At 51.1% G+C, this 16501-nt stretch overlaps 1 protein-coding gene across 4 annotated transcripts in view; it reads right to left on the bottom strand.

The window, feature by feature from the left end:
• ARID3A (AT-rich interaction domain 3A) overlaps positions 1-16501 on the bottom strand; it is a 109090-nt gene that overhangs the window by 63728 nt on the left and 28861 nt on the right. For all 4 annotated transcript variants that reach the window (XM_067559033.1, XM_067559040.1, XM_067559048.1 and 1 more), the window contains exon 3: positions 13052-13376. In XM_067559033.1, the coding sequence (XP_067415134.1) occupies positions 13052-13376 (325 nt within the window). The remainder of the gene's footprint in view (positions 1-13051; positions 13377-16501) is intronic.

Here is a 16501-nt window from a genome sequence, read left to right as displayed (position 1 = left end):
TTTTGCAAGGAAGGGGCAGCTGAGCTGGTGATGTTCTAGGTTACTGTGCAGAACCTGGATGCCGGCTGTCCCGCTTACGGCTGCCAGAGGAGAAAGAATCCCACGCTTCGTAGCACTCCTGCTGCACGGGAGTCTCTCTAGGGCAGAGGGGTAGCAAAGAAGGGGTAGAAGAAAACCGGGGCTCCTTGACTGCTGCCCCAATCCCACTAATTCAATCCCAGACACTGCCTTCCCACCCCAAACGTTTCTGTAGAGATTTGCATACGTTTTGCTCCTCGTGTGCCCAGATTTCGGTTCACAGGTGATTTGTGAATCAATTGTAACCACCCTCCTCCGGCCCCCTGCCCTGGTCTAGTGGTTACAGCAGAGACCTGGCTTCTATTCCCGGGTTCTGCCCTAGCGACTACCTGAGCCAACTCAGGCAAGTCACTTCCCCCCTTTCTATGCCTCAGTTTCACCCTCTGTAAAGCGCAGCTGAGAGTTATTGAGCTTCCTCTTCAGCACTCAAGTTTGGGAAGCTTCATTAAGTAGGGTTTGCAAAATGCATCAAGCTCCTCCGACGGAAAGAAGGATTAACCCTTTATAGTCATCTACTCTGAGCCTTGCACCGCCAGACCCATAGGACTTAACCAGTCATGTCTGCACGACCCTAGGTCGGTCGTGGCAACGGTTAATTCCTCTGCCTGTTGAAAACATACCCCTTCTTTCTTAGGGTGAATTCATCTAGCACTGGATCTGGTTGTGACTTATATTTTCTGCTAGCGTAAGGAGCCGTCTCCCATCAGAAACCTTTCCCCCGAGCCACGTGGTGCAGCCACTGGAGGAGACTCGAACCTGCTTCGGGCTTTTGCAGCGAAGAGGACGGGGGCGGGAGGTGAACAAAAGTAAAACCAAAAGGCTTGCGTTCAACCTTCGGACTCCCCCTCCCAGCCGAGTCAGCATTTACGGAGAAAAGGCTTCGTACTGATATGATATCGGGATGTCCAAGCGGTTTATTCTTCAGAGGGGGGAGGGGAGGGCCAGTGCAGGTAGGAAGTACGACTTTCACAGGTTTTCTATGGGCCACATTTCCAGCAATCTTAAAGGGATTAGTGTCACTAGACATTTCGGCCCAGAACCTCACATATACTTGGGTGCTTCACTTCCACTGAGAGAGGGGCACCCCACTACAGGAGTTAAAAGTAGCTTGGCAGGCGGGGGAGGGGGGGTGTTTTCAAGGGGTTTAAAAGGAAGCAGATGTCCAACACCCTCTGTCTTTTCAATACCACACATCCACCCCGCAATCCCCAGGGTAATGGTAGTGGTTCCGCAATTGTATTTTCCTAAATGTTTTTCTCCCACCCAGGAGCAGACGAAACGGACTGTGGGGCCTGATTCTGCACAGCGTTGCAGCACGTTCTCAGCTTTCAGGACATGCCTCGAGTTCCAGTGGAACGCAAGCGCTTGGCTGAACTGAGGGCGCTATGGAAGGAAAAGAGTGACGCTGACAACACGCTCTGAAGTTGGCTGGATGCATTTGAAATTTCAAAAAGATCATGGATCTAGGCTGCAGTTTTCCTAGTCCCTCCTCCCGGCCCAGCTCATTTTTGCCCAGCTCTACCAGATGCAGAGCGCTATGAAGTGTACAAAAGTAAAAATGAAAGACATCCTTCCTCTAATCAATCTCTTCGATTAGCGTCACCTTCGGTATGACATGTAATACTGGGAGGTTAAGCAGGGTTGCAGGAAGCCATGTGATTTTTCAATGGATAGTTTCGCTATCACTATGAGAGCCAGTGTTGGCCAGTGGATAGTGCACTGGACTGGGAGTCAGGAGACATAGGTTCTACTCCCAGCTTTGCCAGTGACCTTGGGCAAGTCACAGCCCCTCTGCGTGCCTCAGTTTCCCCTCCCCATCCTCGGTCTAGCCTGTCCAGAGAGACTGCAAACTTTCAGAGGCAGGGATGCCTATCACGTGTCCAGTCCCCAGCCTAGCAAGCCCCTAAAATCCAGCAAATACTTTTTTCCAAGTCTTTATGCACTTAATTAGACCCACAGACTTCACTGGGGCCAGTCAGGGAAGGACTGTTGGCCAGCTCAGGTCCTTTGTTGGTATCCCCTCTCCCGGTTAATCCTGCCTGCTCCACCTATAGGCTTAACCAACTTTTGATCCTTACATTAAGTCAGGAGCGATACACTTGTGCAAGCCAGAGTCAAGGTCATTTCAGGATTTTCACTACACACCCTGCCTAATTCTTAGGATTTCATCACTCGGCTATAAAAATTCACTGAGGTCCAGAACATCACATGCAAGAGCACGCCAGGCAGCTATTCGCTGCCCTTTGAGCAGTAACCTTAGCTTGGAAGGTTTTAAAAGCGGAACGGAGTTTAACACACTCCCAAAATTAACCTTAAAAGTGTTTGCAAGCAGAGGATCATTAACACAGGACAACGACTAGGGTAAAACAGAAAACGTTTTACTGTATGTGAGAAGATGATCTCTCATCCTGGTGCAAATCAGGAACAATGCCACTTGAAGTCCTTTGCTTACACCACTTACACCCTAGTGTCACTGGCATTAAATTATCCATTATGGTGTATGAAAGGAAAATTAGACCCACTGCATAGTATCTTACTCTGGTCTCCACTTGAAAGTTATACCAGTATAACTATCGCAGTGGGGGAGATTAGAGCTTATTCCCCTTCCCATATAGGAACAGCACCGGGATGCCTGTATAACCGCGTCCACCGTGGGGTCATTGTACTGCTTTGATTATACGCATACAGTTCACGTGGTACAACTTTATAATGGCACCGAGGCCTTAGTATGTCCTGTGAGGGCGAGGGGCACAGGCACCAGGTGCCGAGCCCGGCACAGAGCATTCCACAAAGAGTTAAAAGAACAGAAAAAAAAAAAGTAAGCAAAGAAGAAAAAAAGATGCGAGGCTCTTGCGATTGTGCAATTAACTGATGCCAGTGGGAGTCGCATTAAGGGAGTGTTTGCTTTAATATTTTGACGTAGTTTTGGGGGAGGCGAGTGGCTGTTGGCATTTCCCATCTACTTAGTAATTACCCCATCAGTTATCCGGGCGCCCTTCAGCCTCTTTACCCCCGACCTGCAGGCCAGCACGAGAACTAGTTTGACAACTTGGCTGCAATTCAGGCTGTGAGCTCCCCCACCCCCCACTGGAAATCTCTGAACCTATAAGCAGCTTTGTAAGGAAGCTGGGTTTCTTTTGGCATGAGAACACCCACCGCCGAATCAATGACTAAGCTGGGGGTGGGGGAGAGCTGGGAGAAGAGAGGTAGCATGGTCCAGGAGATAAGGTGTTGGGCTAGGAGTCAGAACACTCGTATCTATCCTCCGCTCCATGGGCAAGTCACTGCACTGCTGTGGTCCCCTCTACGCTAGGAAAAAGGTCGTGCTTTCACACCAGGCTAGCCAGCCCACTGTGAAACTCTGAGTGCAAGGGGTCGTTTTCCCTTGATTCAGCTGCTCCAGGACAGCTGTAGAAAGCTGGGATTCCACTCGGTCAGCTACCGCAAGATACAACTAGGCCTTGTCTCTGCTCCAACGCGTCGGCTACTAGCGTGTTTGAGCATCGCTTAAGCATTAGTGAACTCATCTCCAGACACACCCCAGTAGGGCAGGGCAATGCTATCAGCCCCATTTTACAGATGAGGAAACTGAGGCCCACAGCCAGTAAGTGATTAGCCCAAAGTCACCCAGGGAGTCTGCATCAGAATGAGGAATTGAAGCCACGCCTCTTGCCTCTGTGCCTTCATCGCAGGTCGTGGGCTGGACAGACAGGCAAGGTAACATTTTTCAACAGCACCGAAGTCCTATTTTCAAAAGCAACACTGACACCAAAGTCCCCATTGATTTTCTACCGGGGTATGTCTAACTCTAGAGCTGCTATTGGGGAGACGCTTGCTACAGCAAGGGAAGGGGCCCCCCACCCCGCAATCAATGTCGCTAATCCACCTCTCCAAGAGGGGGGGGCTAGGCAATGGAAAAGTCCTTCCATTGACCTAGTGCTGGCTATGCGGAGGCTTAGGTTGGCTTAACTATGTTTCTCGGGGTGTGAATTTTTACACCTCTGAGCCAAACAGTTAAGTCGGCCACAGTTTTAGGTGCAGACCAGGCCTTTTACGCCACTCCTGAGAACAGGACCTGGGCCCTTTGGGAGCATTTTACCCATCCTCTAAGCCCTAGTCCGCTGCGAGCCTGGAACAAGACCACACACTCAAAGTGGGTCCACTCTCTAACAGGGACCCCAGCGTTCGGCAGGGCAGCACCGACACAACATGCCTTCATCCACCTGTTCTGCCGGAGAGGGGGCTGCTGCAGGGTTACAATTCCGCTCTGGCTGGCGCTATTTTTCAATTTTCACTAGCGGTCATCCCCAGAGCCCTGGCCCGGCCCTAGCACAGAAGGAGGCAGGCAAAAAACCCGAAGAGCGGTCCAGGAATCCATCAGGTCTGCTGCAGCTCGTTTGTGATTCCCTCCCTGCCCCCCAAACCTTTTCTTTTCTGGAACTTGCCCCTACACCTTTTCCTGACAAGCCAGGACAAAGGCCTCACGCCCACCCCTTTGTCCAGCCCTCCTTTGTTCTGCTCCCAGTGGAAGCTGTCCCAGCATGGTTAGCATCCAGGAGGTCGCCTTCTAATCTGACCTCGGCTGCACCAGCTCTCCCTCGCGAAGGGGGAATTGCCACTTACTAGCTTCCTAACCTCAATAATCCATGCTCACGCCCTCACATCTGAGGCCAGGTTCCTGGGGGGGGGGGGGGGAGAGCCTTTTCCTTCGCACCCCCTCGACCCCCGGCTGCCCAAGCCATTTAAAGAACCCCAGATCCCCTTTCCCACGGCCATACCACGGTGGTGTCTTGCAAGAATCCCTCCCAGTGAGGTCAATGCAAACCTCGTCTCAGCCTGGGGCACGGGGTGACACATTCGGTTTTTGAGGCCACTGGAGAATTCTCTGAGCCCAGCGGATTATCCGTCTCCTCCGGAGCCCTCTGCTAACCAGCCCAGCATGGTACAAACCCTGCCAGCCGCCCACACCCGCCGCTTTTGCGAGGAAAGTCACAGGGTCAGGGAATACTCCCCTAGCTAACTAGCGAGTCTTGGATCCCTTTGGATGGCAGAGGGCTGTAGTAGTTAAGACCTCATGAGGACGCAGGGGTCAGGTGGAAGGGTTAAATGCTGGCGGGGCTACTGAAGCGATGGAGCTTAGCGAGATCATTCAGACCAACACGTTTCACTAGACTCAGATAAATTACTGCCTCCCCAAACACCTCCGCTCCCTCTTCAGTCCTTGGAGCTTGTTCGACGGGGCAACATGCGAGGAACAAACTAACGTGCCGGCAGCTCTGTCTGCCTAGCCCTGCACCTGTAAAAGGCCTGAGCTTACATCCAGACACACTAACCTGCTCCAGCCTCTCCACTGATGGAAGGGAAGTTTCACCAATGAAACATCAGGTGATGCTTGTCCAGCACCGAGCACACTGAGGCCTAACTTGGCTGAGGCCCCTGGGTGCTACAAGGTGTTAAATTGTACGAGTTCCCGTCCATAAAGGAAACGCATTCCCTGTCTCACGGGGCTGGATTTGCAAGCGCTCAGTCAGCTCCCATGTAGGCACAGAGAGACAAAAGGTGGGTAAGTTATCTCCATTTTACAGACAAGGAGCTAAGGCCCAGAGAGATGAAGTGACTGGCTCACGGTCACACACGGAGTCAGTGGCAGGACCCAGGTCTCCCAAGTTACAGTCCAGCGCCTTAGCCCCGCCGGCCAGCCCTGCTGGAGCAGATTTTCAGAAGAGTTCAGTGCCCACTAGCGGGGCCACGTGTTCCAGAGTCCTCGTCAGTCAACGTGCAGAGAGCTCGTCCAAAAGTCTGACCCATAGCGTGGAGGAGTTAATACAAATGATGCTGGGGGTGAGTGGAGGGGGGAAAAAGAAACCCAAAAACAGAATGATGATGAATGAAACAAGGCTGCTAATTGAAAAATCTCCCCCCTCTGTCTAAGGCACAAAAGGGCAGTTGAGTGCCAACTCCCCTGGGGGAAAAAAAAAGTCAATGGGAGTTGGGCACTTCATTCTTTTGTGCCTTTGAAAAATCTCCCCCAGAAGATACTTGTCAGACTCTGACCTTTACATACGATCTCCATTGCTGCTCAGGATTTCTTGCAGTGACTCTTTTTTGGAAGCAGCAATGTCTCAGGTTTCTTTACCGGGGTGTACCTGTCTGTCTTCCCCCGCCCCCCACTTTCTTAAGGGAAGATGTTGGAGGAGGCGGCAATTGCTTAATCAAGATTAACATGATGCTAAATGTGATTGTGTGCCCAGGCTGGTTGGTGTCACGCAAGCAGAGTTACTCCCACTAGTAACTGGAGAGCAGTTCATTTGCAAATGGAAAGGAAGGAACCCCAAATCAGCACCTTTCTCTCACTAGATTTTCCAATTGATGAGACACTGCCTGGAAGCCAAGACAATCAGACAAGTCATCCCGAGTTCTCCATCACCCCACCTGCCCGGTTTCACGTGCTGCCGTCAGGATGAAAAGCCGTCTATTGGAGATTTATAAGATTAACTAGAACCCAGCGGTTTTTTGCAAATGTGAAATAACACCAAATAAAATGAAAAAACGTATGAAACAGAAAAATCTTGCCCTACAACGGTGGCTCCTGTCCTACGGGGCTGGGCTCAGCTGCCCTCTCCCAGCACTGTGACTTGGTACCCAGGGGGGCAGAGCCATTCGTGTGTGGATCGTCCATGCCTCCATCATGGCAGAGGGGGGCAGCTGGGCCAGATTTGAGTGAGTGCCTTCGCAACCTGGCACACGAGGGCACAGCGCCGCCTGCTCAAATCAAGCCTGGCTGTCCCTTGGTCATCAGGACGCAGGGGTAGCTGGGCCAAACCTGAATGGTGCTGTGACCCTGAGCACCAGGTCGCAATGCCGCCACGGTGAGGTAAGTGTGGGGTGAGCTACTCTGCAACAGCCTCGGGGGCTCCTCCTCTCTCTCCCCCTCCCCCCCCCCCAGCAGGGGAAGGACTTGAGACCCTCGCCAGTCTCCCACCGCCACAGGGGCAGGACTCTACTGAGGGGTGCTGGAACAATTTTTATAGCAGGGGTGCTGAGAGCTATTGAACCAAACGGATACAATGGAAACCATTTCAAGCTGGGGGGGGCGGCAGCTCCCGACTACTCTCCCCGCGCCACGTGGATAAAACACCCACCCACGCCCCACATTTCCAGAAAATTACCAAAAAAAAAAAAAAAAAAAATTAAACGGGGCTCTAACAAGGTCGCGCAAACGATCAGAAAAATAGGAAAGAGAAAAGTTACATGCCACACGCAAGAACTGCTTACAAACAGAGAAGCATCCACAGAATGAGGGCAGAAATAATGCTGCTTTGGGTGTGCGTCTATAATGGCCTGCACTTTTACCCATGGACGGTATAGTGGGAACAACATTTATTCCCCTAGCAGCCCCAGTGTGCTAGGTGCTGTACAAACAAATACAGAACAAAAAGGCAGTCCCTGCCACCGAGAGCTCACACTCACAATGGGCAAGGCAAAGGGTCAGATTATTATCTCCATTTTACAGCTAGGGAACAGAGACCCAGAGAAGTGAAGAGACTTGCCCCAGGTCATGCAGGGAGTCTGTGGCAGAGCTAGGAATTGACCCCAGGTTTCTCAGGTCCCTCCCTCTAGTGTCTTAACCACACAGTAGTTTCAAGCATCATTGGTGCCTTCGCACTGCAACCAGCATCCTCATGCTCTGAGCTGGAAGGGACAAAACCTTGCCGTGGTCGGATGCTCAAAGCGAAGTGAGCTTTACAGGAGGAAGTTAGCCACTCTGTGAAAGCTGGCTCCCATTTGTGTACCCCTCTCCTATCCCCACTCTGACACATTAGCACATCAGCCTGGCCACGCGCTGGCAAAGGGATGCAGAAAACGCATCAGGTCCCGTGGGAGTTCAGGCAAGCCCTGGGCTGTGTCTGAACACAGCAAAGCAGCACCAGACACATGAGGTTCAACCATGAACCGTCCCGGGCTTCCAGCAACCACGGCTCCATGTTCTTCCCCTTCCCTCCCCATGCAACCCATGCTCAAATTCTCTGTTACAGTGTCATGGGGACACACCCCATCCCCACCTGCACGCATCTCCCGAGAATCAAGAGCAACAGAGCTGGACCCCTACAAAGCCAGGGGAACAGCCTGCCTCACTCAAACGCTACCCCCTCGGGGTTACTGGGCAGACTGTGCCACCATCTGCCGCCAAACGCCTTCTTGAGCCAATGCTTAAACGCTACCCAGGACACCGGCTGAGGCATACACCGCTCTGCTTCCCCGCAAATGCACATTGGAAAACAAGGCCAGGCGGGGGGAAACCAGCCAGGCGCTAAGAGAAGTAAGTAACTGCACAAGGAGAAAACAGAAGAATTTGCTTTTGTCCGTGGCTAAAATTACTGGGACCTGGCTGAAGTCAGTCTAGAGCGTTAAGCAGCCCGGATTATTCCTGGTATTTGGACTGTGTGCAGAAGCATACCGGGCTCTCAGGGCGTCCCAGGGAGGGATGCTCTCACAGTGACCACAAGCCAGGAGGCTGGGGCCACGTTCCCTGTTCTGGCAACAACTCAGTGCAAGCCACGGCTGAGGAAATGCCACCACACGGCAGACCTCAGGCGCCTCTGAGACTTGGGAATGAGACCGGTTACCTCTGATCCTCCTGGGGGAGGGAGAGCCGCCTGGCGGGAGTCTGAGGCTTCATTCTCTTTGGGGCAGGGTGCGTCGTTTTGTTCAGGGTCTGTACAGCACCTAGCACATTGCAGGCCTGGTCCACGACCAGGGCTCCTAGGTGCCGCAGAAACTCTGTAGCACTGGTGATGCTGGTAGCTCTCCTGGCAATGGAGGGATCTTCAAAAAGGATTTAAGGATTTTTTGTTTTTGTTTTTAAATGTATCTTAATCTCAAGGGGGAAAGAAAAAGACAAAAACCCCAAATTCAAGCTGGCGTGGAGGATGGGGAGCAGGGGCAAAGGAAGCCATAAAGTATTCGCTGTCAAGAACTCCTCCGGGGACTGCACCTCCAGTAGCGCAGCAGAGACGGTCCCCACACATCCTGTTCACAATCATTGTTTACATTCCTTCTGCTCCTTCCCAGCAAGCACAGGGCTGCTCCCCATCAGCTGGGCTGGGGCTGGAGCCCATTCAAAAGCATGCGCTGGAGGGAGGCCAAGAGGCGCTCCTGGCCAAGCGCGTCTCTGAGAAACCCCTGGCGGAGGTCCAGAGGCCGACACGTTTGCTTTGTGACACGCTCAGCCCTGGGGAAAGGCTTTCCCCAAACCAGGCAGGGCTGTAGCGCTCTCCTCCGCCCCACAAGGTGGGCGCACCTGACCAGAAATCCTCAAACACAGGGATGCTTAAGGAGCTCCCGGGATTTTACATTGCTTTGAAGAGCAGAGCGCTCGGTGACCAATCCAGATAGAAGCTCTCCGCTCCAGCCTTGCTTTCCTGGCTGGGATGGTTGAAGGATCCCAAGAGAATCAGGCACTTAGGTCCCCTGAAGGCTCTTGAAAAATCCCAGACTCTAGTTTTGTCTGGGGAGAGGTGGGTTGTTGTTTTGTTTTTGGGGTTTTTTTTGCCACTGCTGGCCAAACCAATGCTCCCACCGATGTCTAGGCTGCTGGCAAGCCAGAGGGAGGCCTGTTCTCATGCAGACTGAGGTGGCGCCTGCACCAGTGGGAGCAGATCTGGCTTGGAAGGCCCCCTGACATTTTTAAATCTTGGTGCTAGCCTGACTCACTCAGAACAGGGTCACGCAACACAGCCTGGCCAGCAGCCTGTCTACACTAGCGCTCCTGCACCTGCCACCCCTGGGGGAACTGGCCATTGCTACAGCAGTGGTGGCAGTGCCCTCAATTGAGAGCCCACCCACCAAACCATGAGGTTTAAAATAGACAAGATTTAAAAATATATATATATATATATATATATATATATATATATATATATGTATGTATGTTGAGGGTTTATTTGTGGAATCTTTCAGAGGCACGTCTTTCAGCTTTCATCTGCAACCACAAAGGCTAGAAATGTACTTTAAAAAAAACAAACAAAAAAAAAACCCACACATACTTGACTGCAAAATGAATTCTCACTCCCATGACTCCAGGAGCTGCATCTCAAAGAGAAGCACCAAATACCACCAGAATTTTGGGGGGTTTTTGGAATAAACTCAAAAGCCACAAGAGTTGGCAGCGTTTGCAAGCGCCAATCGACTTTAACAAAGTTGCACAGATTTTTCCAACCCAGCTTAGTGTTAAAGTAAGAACCACAAACTTTCAATCCACTAACAAACACCCCAGGTAAACACCCCAGGTCGCAAGCTGCCATGGTGGTCAGTTTCAGTTTAAAATTAGCTTTCACAGTCCAAAACTGAATCCTTCTTTTAAAGCTGTGAGAGGTGAACCAGACTTTATGATTTTTTTTTTTTTGTCCCAAGAACCCACAGAAAGCAGGGTTTTCAGAGATGGCAGTAAAAGGGTGACAAAACAGGAAGATCACGGCTGCGATATTTAAAAGCTTTTTCACAGATAAAAAGATTCCGTCCCCCCCACTCTCCATTTACAGGAAGTACAAAAAAGCCACATTAAGAAGATACATATCAGCAGGAGGAAGGTGTAAATAAGAGCTCAAGACAACACAGAAAGAATTAATATATTTTTAAAAAAAACAAACAAACCACATGTACGTTAGAGATACGAAAAGATCGGCAGAGTTTTGGAAAATGAGTGTTTAGAACTACTGTAACCGCACTCATAGTAATGTTGCAAGAAGGCAGTGTGGACTAGCAGATAGAGCTAGACTGAGATGCGGGGGGGAGGAAAACAAAAAAGAGAGGACTTTTAATCCCAGCACTGTCCCTGACCTGGTGTGTGACCCTTAAGACAAGTCACTTCCTCTCTCTCTGCCCCAGGAGTTTCCCCTCCCCCACCGACCATCTTCTCTTCTTAATCTGCAAACTCACTGGGGCCCAAAAATGTCTTACGTGTGTGTGAACAGCACTTAGCACGGTGGGGCCCAGATCTCAGCTGGCCCCTCTGGGTGCTACTGCAACACAAATGGTAAGAGACCATCTAGGTCGGGGAAGTGAAAAGAAAGATAGATTTCGGTAAGCCATTCTCAGGGAGGTTTTTTCCTAGGTTCCAACTATTTAAAGTTTATCATATCGGGGGGTGGGGTGGGGGGGGGGAGTTAGTTGCACCAAAATTTTAAGGGATGCATGGATGAAAATGCTACACAATATATACAAGAGGAGAGCAAAACTAATGGACACGCACATGGCCAATCAGCAGCCCCTCTTATTTTTCTAAGCTGGAAAGCTGCATCGTAGTGTTACGGAAACAGATGCACAAGCGATCCTGATCCTTGTAGCAAAAACACTTTCTCTGCAAGTATTGCTTTGCCCGAGCCACGGGCTCCACCTCGCAGCACCCTGGAGCAGTCTCAAATGCTAGGCACCCTTGTCAGAGGTTCCACGGGAGTCGTTTCTCTTCCTTGGCCAGGGACCCAAAATAAATCGGCAGGGCTCAGCCAACAAAAATTCACCCCAAAAGCAACACATAAACCTACTTTTGCTCCCCCAACCCCACTCCATCTGGATTCCATCTGCTGCTACTGTTTGTGTAGCATCCCCTCCCCGCCCCCGGCCCTAAACTCAGATGGTACTTAAAACACATACATCAAAGGAGCCTCTGTGTGTCTGGGGAGCCCAGCTTTAAGCACATTTCCTTCTATTAGCCAAAGGCTTGAGGATTCAATACCCAGCTCTGACCAATCAAACGCGGGGGGGCAGGAGGGGGAAAATGAATGAATGAGAGGACAGAGTCTTTGCTTCCCCAGAGTGAGGTTTGACAACAAGGAGGCAGAAGACCCAGAAGGGAAGGAAATGGGGCAGGGGGCTGTTAAAAAGAGTGAAACCCAGCAGAAAGCTAGTTTATGATCTTCCAGCAGGATTTCAGAGGTCGAAAGCAGCAGCTCCATTCCACTGAATCAGCCTGGGCTCTGGGGCTCATGGAAGTTCAATTTGCAGCTGCATTTGGTCCCCCCAGAAGTGGAAACCCGGGTTAATTCCAGAAAGAGAACCTAGCAGGAGTTTGCAATGCATCACTGCACTGGATTTGAAGTGTTAAAACAAGGCAATCTGCAAGATTCCCATCTCTAAGTACCTTGCTGAATGGGTCTCAAAGGGGCCTGCTCACGCTCGTACAGTTGGGCATGTTTAAAATCACAGCCTTAAAACAGGCCAAAAAAGGACCACCATACCAATAGCCGGTGCCTGTGTCTTCAGAGATAGCTGCAAAAGGATGCCAGAAGATGAGATCTGCCTCCGAAACAAATGGGGGATGCAGGGGGCACCACACAGCGAACTTTTTGAAAAGTGAAAGCCTACACGACGGAATTCCAAGGGCGAGTTTGGAGTGCCGTGTGAACCGACAGATTTCCTATCACGTTTGTAAGTCAAACATTGCAGCGTTGTGCTAGTGCATGAGAACCTGACCAGAACATATCCTTCCCCCGCAACGCACACACCCCAGCCAAGCAGATAGAGCAGGGAGATTTAAAACAAAACAAAAGCAAAACAAACCAAACCAGTCGAAAGAGTGCTTTCCTGCAAAGAGCAGCCAAAATTTCCCAATATAAAATCCACCTAACAGAGGCTTGGGCTCTCCAGTCTCTAGCCTGGAGACTTCATTCACACACAGTGTCCTACCCGCTTCAAAAATCCCTTCCAAGTTACTCCAGCCTTTCCGAACATGCACAAGGACGTTTCAGTCTCTGGGCATGAGCAGCTCTAAATACACCAGCACCGCGGGCTCCACCAGGAATGCAACGCACCACTTGAAGGTACTCCTAATCCTGGGAATGGGGAGGAGAGGGTTTCAACCCGGCTCCAGGTCCCTAAGGCATTAAGTCCTGGAGATGCAGTATTGAAAGTAACCAGCTTATAAACTCAACGCCAGCAAGTCATTTAAAGGGACATGTGCCTTTCTGGTACCTACTTGCTTGAACTGCTCCTCGTAAGTCCAGTCTCCGTGGTCTGGAGCCTGCTGCTGTAGTTGCAAGTGCCCTTGATGGCTCAATCCAGACGACAGCCGCTCCTGGCCCCCCGGCAGCCTCTGCAGCTCGCCTCGGTACTGCTGGGGGACCTGCGGCTTGCGAAGCAGCAGAGATCCCGGACCAGATCTCACCGCTTCTGCGGAGCCCAGCCCTTCGTCCTCCCCCATTTCTTCCTCCTCTTCGTAATCTTCCTCCTCTTCTTCTTCCTCCTCCTCCTCCTCCTCCCCCATGTCCTCTTCGAAGTCCTCTTCATCCCATTTGCGCTTCCTAGAGTTAACAAAAAAGAGAAGGGGTGAGGGGGAGAGAATGGTCACGATGTAGCATTTGGAGACAGCTTGCTACAATCAACATGCAATTAAACGGAGATGCCACTTGATTTTAATCTACCTCACACCAAGAATTCCTCCCCTGTGGAGAAGGCATTCAGCTTCAATCCAATCAAGATTATTAGAGGGACACGCGACAAAACCAAAAAGGGGACAAATTCGTAACTGGCAGAAGAAATGCTTCCCCTCCCCCCCACAACAGGCACCCTCGGCCTGTGGAACTCATTGCCACAAGATATCTTGCTGCTAGAACTGTGGGTATGAGCAAGAGTTTAGGATGGGGCATAAATCCTCCAGCAGGAAACTTTTTCTGGGGAAGGTTATCCCAGAACCAGCTACTGCTCCTCTGGCTGGTGGTGGGGACTGGCAACAGGTCTAGATAGACTTGGTCTGATCCTGTCTGGCTTTATGCTACATAGGTTTTTATACCATGCCCACCACCACAGCAACTGAGGCCCAGATCCTCAAAAGGTATTTAGCTTCTGATTTCCACGAATTTCAATGGAAGACGGGTGCCTAAATCTGGACCCAAGCCTCTTCCTGTAGTGCATTAAGCAACACAACTACCGTAGGTCACATGTTTGAGCAGATAGGAACACGGGCATTCCTGATGACCATGTCAGGGCACCACCTTTCCCTTGCACCATCTGGAGCAGCATTAGCATCTTACATCTGGCTGACAACATGCTGCGGGGTTAAGAGGTCACCGGGCGAGGCAGCTCCCCGCCCCCTTCCAACTGCCTCTTCCCTTGCCTAAGCATCCTGCAGTATTTGAGGAGCTCCTCCATCCTCAGACGAACCGGGGCTTGAATCCCCAGCCTGGAGCACTGACTGCTCCAGTCGAGGGAAAAAACCACAGGAGAGAAGAGGGGAACCAACCCAAAAGCCAACCTTCCCATGTCTCCCAGCCACTCGTGGGGTGGGGAGGGAAGACTTTCTGGACTCCAGACAGTGGCCCTTCGCAGGGGACAGTAAGAGAACCAAGGGTCGCTCTTATAGAAAACACCTATCCTCAGCAGAGCTCAGAGCACGCTATAGAGGAGCGCAGCGCTGTTCTCCCCATTTTACAGATGGGAAGAGACATGCCCTAGGGGCACACAGCAGGCCAAGGCCTCCTGAGTCCCAGTCCAGTGCTCTAACCAGGAGGATTCATTGCCACCCAATTCAACTATTACCCGCTGCCCACTTTTGGCTGCAGAGGATCTGGGCATTCTTGGCCATAAACAAGAAAGCCCATCTGCATTCGAGTCTTATTTTACCTCCTACCACCTCATCGCCCTGGAGCAATGATCAGGAAAGCCTGACTGAGACCGGCGATATGTTGAGAGGACCATCAAGGCAAAATAAACCAGACAGTATCATTATACCGCCCTTAGCAGCATTCAGCCATTGCACTGATCTAGCAAGCCAGCCAACTGCTCCCAACTCCACAGAGCAAAGCATGCAGGATTGCAAGTCCACCAGAGCTAGCTGGCCCGTGTTGCCTTTTGAACAATTCATCCTCTCCTGTAAGCTCTTTGGGGCAGGGACTGTCTCTCACCACGTGTTCGTACACCGCCCTGATCACTGTCGGGGCTACTAGGTGCTATTGCAATGCAAACAAATTAGTAACAGTTCTCATGTCAGAAGAAATAAATAACCTATCCCACAGAATAGGCAAGAGAAGCACAGACCATCTTCATACTTCCCGGATTCCCTGAATACCTGAGGCAGTTCTGTCTGCTCTCCACCCCAGCCCAGTTCGCTTCCTCCATGAGCACATACTGGCCATAGGCAACATGAACACAAAGCCTTTTCTATGGGGCAGCTATAAACCCATTTCCTTCTTGTGGTAAGAAGGAAGAGTCACAATATTTTACACACATGCTCAGAATACAGATACCTTAAGCTAGCTTCTGCTCTCATTTACAGAGGTGTGAATTCACGGGACCTGCATAGACCTGATGTCAGAGGAATCATCATCGGCCCCTTGCATGTACCCATCTAGTTTGAGTCCAAGTCCATTCTCTCTTCCATAAAGATAACCCATCCTCTCTGGAAGTAGCAGCACACCCTTCAAAGCAAGCCGGGCCCCAGTCCTTGTTTTTCCATCAGGGATTTAGATTTGCTGCCACATCTCTGAGAGACCCGTTTATACTGGGGAACTTTTCAAACTAGTTTCAAAACTGGCTCAGATAAGCCAGTCAGAGCTGCAGCACTGACCCAGTTTTAGGTGCTCTAAGGCAGCCTGGCCCTCTGTGCCCCCACCCCCCAACAGGTCAGACCATCAAACAAACAAACACAGAGGTCTCCAATCTGACTCCAGCCAGCTTAGCTGAACCAGTTTTAGACCAGACTAGAAAATGTTCCCTTAGTGCCGACAGCCTTGGATTCAAGCCCATGTTATTGCTGGCAAGGAAGCACTCCTCTCCTGGAATAGGAAAACAAACAAACTAGTTGGGCTGGTTATCTACAGACCCTACCACTGGGGTGGGGACACCTAGGGAATGCATGAAATAGACACGGTGCAAGAGGCAGGTTATAAGATGATACTTCGGCTACATCTTCCCTAGAAGCTCTGCAGTGTAGTGCTTCAGTGTAGACCGACGCTCCCTCCAGCGACGGGAGGGGTTCTCCCGGCACTGACGTTAATCCACTTCCCAGAAAGAGGGTAGCCAAGTCGACAGAAGAGTTCCTAGCGCTGACTGTACAGGACTTTAGGTCAGTTTAACTATGGCGCTCCGGGGTGGGGACTTTTCCCACACCTCTGAGCCACGTGGCTGGGTTGTCCTAATTTTTTAGTGCAGACCCGGGTGTAGTGGGGGTCAGGATTAGCACCTCCTGAAGAAGAGCCTGAGCTGGGCTTAGTCTTGATTAGGGAAGCTTCCTTCCTGCTTCTTTGAGGGGCAGACGGGGGAGAACCCCTCTATGCAGTTAAGGCAGCACCCCCAGCTCTCTTCTCTGCCAGCATTTCAGCTCCCACCATCCACAACTCAGTGTAACCGGCTTTCTCGTCACAACTGAGTGCAGACCAGAAGGGAGAAAAGCGAGCGTGAGAATGCAGGGGGGCGGATGGGGAATAGGGAT

Source organism: Emydura macquarii, unplaced genomic scaffold, assembly GCF_026122565.2.
Source record: "Emydura macquarii macquarii isolate MOO-44397 ecotype Brisbane River unplaced genomic scaffold, CSIRO-AGI_Emac_v2 contig_306, whole genome shotgun sequence".
Taxonomy (NCBI): Eukaryota; Metazoa; Chordata; order Testudines; family Chelidae; genus Emydura; species Emydura macquarii.
This window is presented reverse-complemented; position numbering and strand designations above follow the sequence as displayed.